We start from the raw sequence: 8,211 nt of genomic DNA on the forward strand, positions 1-8,211 counted from the left end.
ACCTAAGCCTCAGTTACCCCATCTAGAAAATGATACTGCCCACGCCAGAGGACTCTTCAAGATGAATGTATGAGGAGACATTGGAGATTATTAGACCAGAGCCTGCCTGTGATTGAAGTTACAGCCCATTCTTGCTTATGTGAAGATCCTTAACCGCCCCGCAGGAAAACCTAAATTCCCCCTACAGTGCAGGGTACCACAGTTGATGGTCCTCTCCCTGGAGCCCACATAGCAGTGACACCAGAATTGCTGTGGCTTGTCTGATGACTTGAGGGTGGAGATGAGGAGCAAGGTAGAGAATGGAGCTTATTAGTACCTTGACCTTCCTTCACCTTCCTTATTTGACAATCAAATGTCTTTTTTTTTTTTTTTTAAAGATTTTATTTATTTATTTGACAGAGACACAGCGAGAGCAGGAACACAAGCAGGGGGAGTGGGAGAGGGAGAAGCAGGCCTCCCGCAGAGCAGGGAGCCCGATGTGGGACTCGATCCCAGGAACCTGGGATCATGACCTGAGCCGAAGGCAGACGCTTAACGACTGAGCCACCCAGGCGTCCCTCTTTTTTTTTTTTTTAAATAAATGCAATATAAAATATATTTCAGGTGTTCAAAAAAGATATGACACCCGGAACACCCTTGTCCCCACCACCCAGCTCAGGAAACCGTACGTAGCAGGTGGGACCCACTTTAAGCAGCAGCCCCAGTCCATTCCCCTACAGAGGTGACCAGAAGAAGCTTGACCTTAGTTATTTATCCCTAAATGTTTCATGGTCGTTTCCCATGTTTTGAGAGTCTACATAAGCAGTATCTGACCTCCTTTCCTCAAAGTAAGGAGGGAGATTCTTCGTGGCTACCTGTAGCCCCTTACTTATCGACTTCGTCTCGATACGCCTGACCTCGGAGAGCCAGCCGCGACTCCTCTGGCTGGGACCTCGCTGAAATGGCTTGCTTTCCAGACCCTTCCTCGGACGCTCAGGGGAGGAGGAGCAAGGAAGGGCTCTGAGGACGGGAGAGAAGGCTGATTCGGCCTCCAGGCTCCACGTGGGGGAAGAGTTTGGGAAGGCTGGCTTCCAGTCCGCTTGCTGGACGGACCTCCTCTGGGCGAGACGAACTAGCTCGCGGGTTTCCTCTCTCAGGACACCATCCGCAGGGTTCCCACGCGGCGGCCTCAGCCTTACCGCCGGGCACTGGGTGTGCCGCCCCGTGGGGCTGCAGGGGCCGGGGAGCGCCCCGGGGCCCGAGAGAGGTGTGAGGCCGGCGGGCTGTGTAGCCAGGTCAGCCGAGGTTAGCACGCCTGCCGCTCTCCGCCCGCAGCCCTTTGTCTCTCTCGGGCTCCCGTCCGCCCGCCCCACCCCTGCGTCCCCATTGGTCAGGGCCCGGGCCCGGGCCCCGAGAGGAGGGAGCGAGTGGGCGGGGCCGCGTGGCGTCAGCGCAAGATGGCGGCCTTCGCGGCGCTGTTCCTCCGCTTGCGGAGCGAGCTCCGGCTCGGCGCGCGGGGGCTGTGCGCGAGGCTGGCGACACCGCCCCCCCGGACCCCGGACCAGGTGAGCCGGATGGGGGTGGTCCCCCGAGTGCGGGAGTCCCTTTCTGGAGTTCCGGGCGGACCGCCGCCGCGTGAGGGTTCTGGGACGCAGCACCTCAGGTTGCTGAATGGAACGCCGCCCGCGTTTCGGGGCGCTTCCCTGCCTCCCGGGGTGGGCAACGCTTGCGCCCCCCAGCTAGATGCTGCGGGCTGAAGTGCGTCCTCTGAACGCCACATCCTGTGGACCCCACGTGGGTGCCGGGGGAAGGGAGGTCACCTGTTTCCCGTCCCAGTGACCTCTCAGGTAATACTTGAGGAGAGCCCGGGATGCTGGGGTCCCAGTCTGGCGTTGGGGGTACTTTCGCCGAGGTGATGATGAGGTAGATGTCTGGGCTTTTGATATCAACCTGCCTCCACATTGACAGAGATCCAGCCATTCTGACCTCACTTCGTGCCCTTACTTCCCCAGGCAAGCGATTGCTCGTCTGTCCCCGCTCCCATCCCTTCCCCTCTATACCCCACTACTGTGAGCCCCGGGCATCCGGATGCCTTAACTACCCGTCCAGTCCCCTTTTGTGCCCTCCATTGCCTTGCTCCCGGCATCCCAGTGTCCAGCCAGGCTCCCTGATTTCATTTCCCTGCCCTACAGGATCCTGGGCACCCGGCCTATCAACTCTTGAACCCCTGGGATTCTGGCCCCAGACAGTCTAGTTCTTGCCTATTCTAAGAGACCCAATCTCCTGGTTGCCCCTCCAGAGACTAAACACCCTGAGGCTATGTGGGTGTCTGCTTCCTGGCTCCTGACCTTGATTCTTCTACCAGGGTACCAGAATAATCCTGCCTTTTCGCACTTCCCTTTGGGCTAACCTACCTCCTGTCAATTGCAGGCCACGGAAATTGGGAGCCGCATGGGCACCAAGGCCCAGGCTCAGGGGCCACAGCATCAGCGGGGCACAGAGGGTCCCAGCTACGCCAAAAAAGTCGCACTCTGGCTTGCTGGGCTGCTCGGGGCTGGTGGGACTGTGAGCGTCGTCTATATCTTCGGTGAGACACATATGCCTGTTTCCTAGTTTTGTTCCCTTGGCCCTCTCTTCTGCATAGCCTACCCCCTTTTCCCTCTAAGGGTTTGGCCCATCTTCATTGCCTGGCTCCTCCCTCATTAAGGCAGCCATCTAGAACATCTGCCTTGGAAATGGAGGACCTTTTTTTTTCCTCTACCTACTTTGCTCAAGGTTCCACTCTTAGTTGGTTCTGCACTAGGATCCAGAGAGTCATTTAGAAGAGGGAAAGTTGGGGAAGGAGAGGCCTGGACCAGCCTCCTAAGCTGCCTCTTCCTGCAGCACCCCAAACTCCAGCCCTCCCCATCATCCCTTCCTCCTTCAGAGACTGAGACCCAGCCCCAGTCCCTCTTCTCTCGGAAACCCAGGATCCTGACTACCAGCCCCCTCCTCTCTTGATCTTAGGAGACCATGCCTTTTCCTTCTTCTCTCAGACCCAGGAATCCAGGCCCCCTGCCCTCTTCCTTCCTCAAGACCCAGGAGACCAGGCCCCAATTTCTCTCATTCCTCCCTGTCTCCCTTACAGGAAACAACTCTGTGGATGAAACTGGTGCCAAGGTGAGGGGGAGAGAGACCCAGAGGCTATGCCAGGGGTCCCAGCCTGTGGGTCCTTTCCCCTTTGGTCTGCTCAGGCTCATTTCTGGTCTCGGGGTGAGCCCTTTGCCTACTCCTCCCTGGGCCCTGGAGATTCCTTTTTTGGGTTTGATGGGGTTCTGCCTCCGCCATCCCAAACCATATATTTTTGTCTCCACCTTCCAGATTCCCGATGAATTCGACAATGGTGAGTGAAAACAAGCACAGATTCTGAGGTCCCCGAAACTCCCTGTTCTGCTGTTTATAGGGATCTTGTCTTTCCCATCTGGTGCCCCCCCAACCCCTCCTCCTTCCATTGGTGGGTAGGGGAGTCAGCAGCTGGGTGGCTTTGTGGGGAAGGGCATTACAAAGCCTCAGTCCTCTTCAGTCCTCTTCACTGGCCCAGGAGCAGATGGTCAGGGACAGATGGGGGAGGGAAGTCCACGGTAGGCCTGCTTGGAGAGAGGGGGCTGTCTATCACCGGACACATGGCTTCCTGTGCCTTAGATCTGAGCGGCTGCAGCCCTTAATCCCCTCCTCTTTATAACAGCCTCTTGTTTCCCTCCAGCCCCTCACCCCATCAGGCTCTTCATTTCCAAAACAATGTCTCTTTCCTCCCTCCTCCTTTTAGTTAACCAGCTTTTGGTGGAGAGTTTCTGACAAATTGGATAGTAGAGAGTAGTTATCAGTCCTGTCACACCTGGCCCTTCCCAGGAGAAAAATAAAATTGGTAGGTCCAGAAAGCCGCCTGTTCATGCTGGGGAAGTCTGCAAACCCACATGTTAATACATAGGTTACTTAAGTTGGGCAGGTGGGTAAGTATGATCTTTTAACTGGGTAATCTTTCTGGTTCAGATAAATCAACATACTGATGTAAATGGGGCAGGTAAACACGCAGGTTTAAAAAGTGTGTGTTTGTGAGCATAACTCGTTTCAGTATTTTGGCTGTGAAAAGGCAGGCCCATACATAGATAGTGGCTTAACTAGACTAAAAGTACTGTAATGAAGTAGGCAGTCAGGTAAACTTCCTGCTTTCAGCTGGCTTCAGTATATCCATTTAAACCAGGATTTTTCAGACTTGGCCCCCTCGGTACTTTGGGGCAGGTAGTGCATTGTGGTGGGGGGTGCGCCCTGTGCCTTGGAGGGTGTTGAGCAGCATCTGGGGCCTCGGTCCCCTAGACGCCAGTATCTTGACAATCACACGTGTCGTCAGACATTGCCTAAGTTCCCCGGAAGATGGTAGACCAGATTGCTCCTAGTTGAGAACCACTAGTTTATAAAGTATATCAGCGAATGTATATAGTTAGTGCGGTTTAAATAGACTCGGCGTGTTAGCTTAAAGCAGACAGATCTGGAGGCCTGGTGGTTCAAAATGGACTGAACACACTGGCATAATGTCAGCAGAGTTCTGTGTATGTGGGTTCTGAGTGGGCAGACGTATCAACGTTCTGTTTCATATGGGGGGGGGTGTGGGTGTAAGTATTCACATTAAAACTGGGCAGATGAATAAGTGTATTTACTCCTGCTTGGCGGTTATGTCCTTGCCATCTACCTTTGGACTTAGGAGTCAGCTCATTCAGACCAGGTGGGTATGTAGGCTTGTTTGTGTTGGGTAGGTAAATAAACCCCTGGTTCGTCCTGGAGGTTGTGCAGTGGCTCATCTTGGAACCCCTTTGTGCCCTGCTATCCTCCTAGATCCGATTCTGGTACAGCAGTTGCGCCGGACATACAAATATTTCAAAGACTATAGACAGGTGAGCAGGAGCCCTGAGCCCAGTCCCCATCCCTCCAGCCCGGGCCCCCGCCTCCTCATCTGAGTGCTCCCCACTCCGTCCCTCTCCCACAGATGATCATCGAGCCCACCAGTCCCTGCCTCCTCCCAGACCCTCTGCGGGAGCCGTACTACCAGCCGCCCTACACACTGGTCTTGGAGCTCACGGGCGTCCTCTTGCACCCTGAGTGGTCGGTGTGTCCTGGGGAAGGCAGCGGGTTGAGGACACTAGATAGACACGGTGGCGGGATCGCGAAGATAGGGTTATGAGCAGAGATGCTGGAGCCCGCTCCACTGTGTGATGTTGGGGAGGAGGCGTCGCTCTCGTTGCTTTTCTCACCTGTGAGACTGCCTACCCCGTAGCCGCTTGTGAGCGTGCCTGGGCGTGCGTTCCGTGCTACCGAGGAGTCAGCTCTTAGTCTGGGACCCAGACCTTGTAGACTCCAAGACCCTCGGTCACGGCCATGTACCTCTGAGCCCCACCCCAGAGCTAGAAAGATGGGGGAGAGCACTCTCGTTCTGGGGACCCCCCCAGGCTGGGGCTTTGTTCTTTTGGGGGTTTCTGGGTCTTGGTGTTTCACTGTTCTCCCTGCCTCCCTAGCTGGCCACTGGCTGGAGGTTTAAGAAGCGTCCAGGCATCGAAACCTTATTCCAGCAGCTTGCCCCTTTGTATGAAATCGTCATCTTTACATCCGAGACTGGCATGGTAAGGCCCCGGGACAGCGGAGGAATGGTCAGTGTGGCCGGAGAGCGGGAGGGTCAGGGCTCAGCCTGACCCTGTTCTCCCTCCCATCCCACCCCCCAGACTGCATTCCCGCTCATCGACAGCGTGGACCCCCATGGCTTCATCTCCTACCGCCTCTTCCGGGATGCCACAAGATACATGGATGGCCACCATGTTAAGGTGCCATGTGGGGGCCCATGGGTGGTCCTCTGGGACTTGGGGGGGCTGGCACTTCCTGAGGGAATGAGGCCCCACCTCTGACCCCAGCCTCAACCCTGCTTCTGCCCTAGGTCTGATCCTGCCCCTGGCACAGGCTGGGCTTCTAGGTTCTTCTTCCTTCCCTGGTATCTGGGGATGGGAGTGGGGCAGGGGGATGGTGGGGGGTAGTGTCTCTAAAGGAGACAGTTGGGGCTAACGGAGGGATATGAAGTTTGGAAGCCATCTGCTGTCTCTGTGTCTGGAGCCGAGTGTCTCTGGGACTGTGTGATTGTGGTAGCTTATATGAGACTCTGGGCCTTGTTTGCACTCCCAGGACATTTCGTGTCTGAATCGGGACCCTGCCCGTGTAGTCGTCGTGGACTGCAAGAAGGAAGCTTTCCGCCTGCAGCCCTACAATGGCGTCGCCCTGCGGCCCTGGGACGGCAACTCCGATGACCGGGTCTTGTTGGACCTGTCTGCCTTCCTTAAGAGTGAGGCTGACCCCTGACCTCCTGGCCTCTGACCTTGGAGCCCTTGACTCTCAAGAGGAATGATAGATTTTACCCATGTAAAATTGGGTACTTCAGTGTGGGAGGTTCACGAGCATCTTGTCATCTTTAGAAGTTTCCGAGAATGTTTGGGGGTTTGGGGTGCTCTGGAATATTTAGGGAATACTTGGGGGATGTCCAGGGGAGCCCTTTTAGAGCGTTAAGAAATGTTCCAGGTAGCTCTGACCAGCCCCAGTGTCTGACGTTACCCTTGCGGGCCCTGCTTCCCTGGGGCCTTTCTGCCTGGCCGACCCCTGCCTGCTGTGCCCATAGCCATTGCACTGAACCGCGTGGAGGATGTCAGGACTGTGCTGGAGCATTACGCCCTGGAGGATGACCCCTTGGAGGCTTTCAAACAGCGGCAGAGCCGGCTAGAGCAGGTGGGTCCCCGGATCTGCAGGGGGATGGGTGGCATCGCATCAGTTCCCGAGGCTCCCAAGAGAGGGGCCCTCGAGCAGCCTGTCTAGCCTGTCTTTGCTCTGGCTGCGAGACCTTGAGCGAGGCCCTTGTCTTCCACACAACCTGTCCTGTAGGGCTCTTGCAATGGGGGAGGGGGTGGTTGATTCCGCAGCCTGCTCTGAGAACAGGAGGCATGAAACGCCAAGCATAGATCTTGGAGAGGGGTAGTCCATGATGGTTTCCAGCGGATCTGAAGGCCCCGGTTTTGTGTGGACGGGAGGTTTGGGTCAGGTCTGGGGAGAGGGATCCCTGGACACTTGGCCCAAGGGACTGGGCAAGGAGTTCTGGTGGTCTCAGTGTGATCCTGGTAATTTGGAAGTGGGGCTAAGAATATGGATTGAGTCTGGGAAAGAGATCCTCGGGTCTAGACTGAGGTTGACCAGGTGGGTTCCTGGGAGCAGGGCTGGAGCTCCTGAGTGCCCAAAGGAGGAGTCCTGGAGATTTGGGCCTGGGATCCCCCAGCATCCAGACAAGGGTCATGCGGCTGAGAGCTGGGCACCGGGGCCCAGGGAGCAGAACAGTGCAGTCTGATGAAGGGCCTGGGGTCTCGCCAGCATCCAGGTTAGGGTAAACAGGGTAGGTTCCCAGGGTTCAGGGGAGGGACCTCCTGGGATCTGGGGAACGGGATTAGGACAGTACCGGGATTTGAGTCTGGGCTCCTGTGTCTGGGCTGGTGTTCTGGGGGCTTGGGGAAGGGGTCTGGGCTGGGCCCAGGTTTAAGGAAGGTGGCCCCTTGGATGAGGGAGCCTAGGAGAATACCCACCCCGGGCTGACCCTCCTCTGTCCCTCACCCCAGGAAGAACAGCAGCGCCTGGCTGAGCTCTCCAAATCCAGCAAGCAGAACCTCTTCTTCGGCTCTCTCACCAACCGCTTATGGCCTCGCTCCAAACAGCCCTGACCTCTGAGCCTCCTCAGACTCACTGCCTGGGTCCTGGGCCCCAGGCCCCAGTGCTCCCAGACCATGGCTTGGGCAGCCACATCCAATAAAGTCCATCCCAGATGCCACACTCCTGTGTCCGGAGAGTCTCCAGCTGGGGCCATCGGGGTGAGGTCCGGGACTCTTTGGTCATCGTCCCACGGTGGCTGATGGGCTGCCCAGCACGGAGTAGGTCCTTTGGTGGATCAGGATTGGTTTTGAACACTGGCCTGGGAATCCGCAAACCTGGGTCCCTCTGGCCGCATCTTCCCATGTGCCATGTGACCTCAAAAAGTGCGTCTCACTCCGTGGCCCCAGATTCCTCATCTGTGGGAAAGGGAAGAGAGGGCAGCAGGGGGGTTGGAGAGGCAGGTTCCTGCGAGGCCGCTGTGTGCACACCCCAAGTGTGGGCTCGGGGAAGGAGGGGGGTGCGGGGGGGTGG

At 56.8% G+C, this 8,211-nt stretch overlaps 1 protein-coding gene across 2 annotated transcripts; it reads left to right on the top strand.

Moving 5' to 3' along the window:
• Nucleotides 1-1,386: 1,386 nt before the first annotated feature.
• On the top strand, nucleotides 1,387-7,860 carry TIMM50 (translocase of inner mitochondrial membrane 50). 2 transcript variants are annotated; one of them, XM_081806877.1, is made up of 11 exons: nucleotides 1,387-1,544; nucleotides 2,410-2,566; nucleotides 3,107-3,231; nucleotides 3,340-3,361; nucleotides 4,849-4,907; nucleotides 5,000-5,119; nucleotides 5,526-5,630; nucleotides 5,730-5,828; nucleotides 6,181-6,337; nucleotides 6,668-6,774; nucleotides 7,650-7,860. In XM_081806877.1, the coding sequence occupies exons 1-11, from the start codon at nucleotides 1,437-1,439 to the stop codon at nucleotides 7,749-7,751; spliced, it is 1,161 nt and encodes a 386-aa protein (XP_081663003.1). In that variant the 5' UTR covers nucleotides 1,387-1,436; the 3' UTR covers nucleotides 7,752-7,860. The 2 variants fall into 2 exon arrangements, with proteins under 2 accessions (XP_081663003.1, XP_006743463.2); XM_006743400.3 differs by having other exon boundaries at nucleotides 1,388-1,544; nucleotides 3,107-3,138.
• The last annotated feature ends 351 nt before the right edge of the window (nucleotides 7,861-8,211 follow it).

The sequence above is a fragment of the Leptonychotes weddellii genome, chromosome 16 (assembly GCF_054177405.1).
Source record: "Leptonychotes weddellii isolate Sample4059 chromosome 16, ASM5417740v2, whole genome shotgun sequence".
NCBI classification, from domain to species: domain Eukaryota; kingdom Metazoa; phylum Chordata; class Mammalia; order Carnivora; family Phocidae; genus Leptonychotes; species Leptonychotes weddellii.

Excerpts from the sequence above, each read along its gene's own strand:
- TIMM50 (XM_081806877.1), top strand. The coding sequence starts at position 1,437 with ATGGCGGCCTTCGCGGCGCTGTTCCTCCGCTTGCGGAGCGAGCTCCGG. Across the intron at positions 1,545-2,409 it reads CCCCCCGGACCCCGGACCAG|GCCACGGAAATTGGGAGCCG; the intron begins GTGAGCCGGATG and ends TGTCAATTGCAG. Across the intron at positions 3,232-3,339 it reads GGCTCATTTCTGGTCTCGGG|ATTCCCGATGAATTCGACAA; the intron begins GTGAGCCCTTTG and ends TCCACCTTCCAG.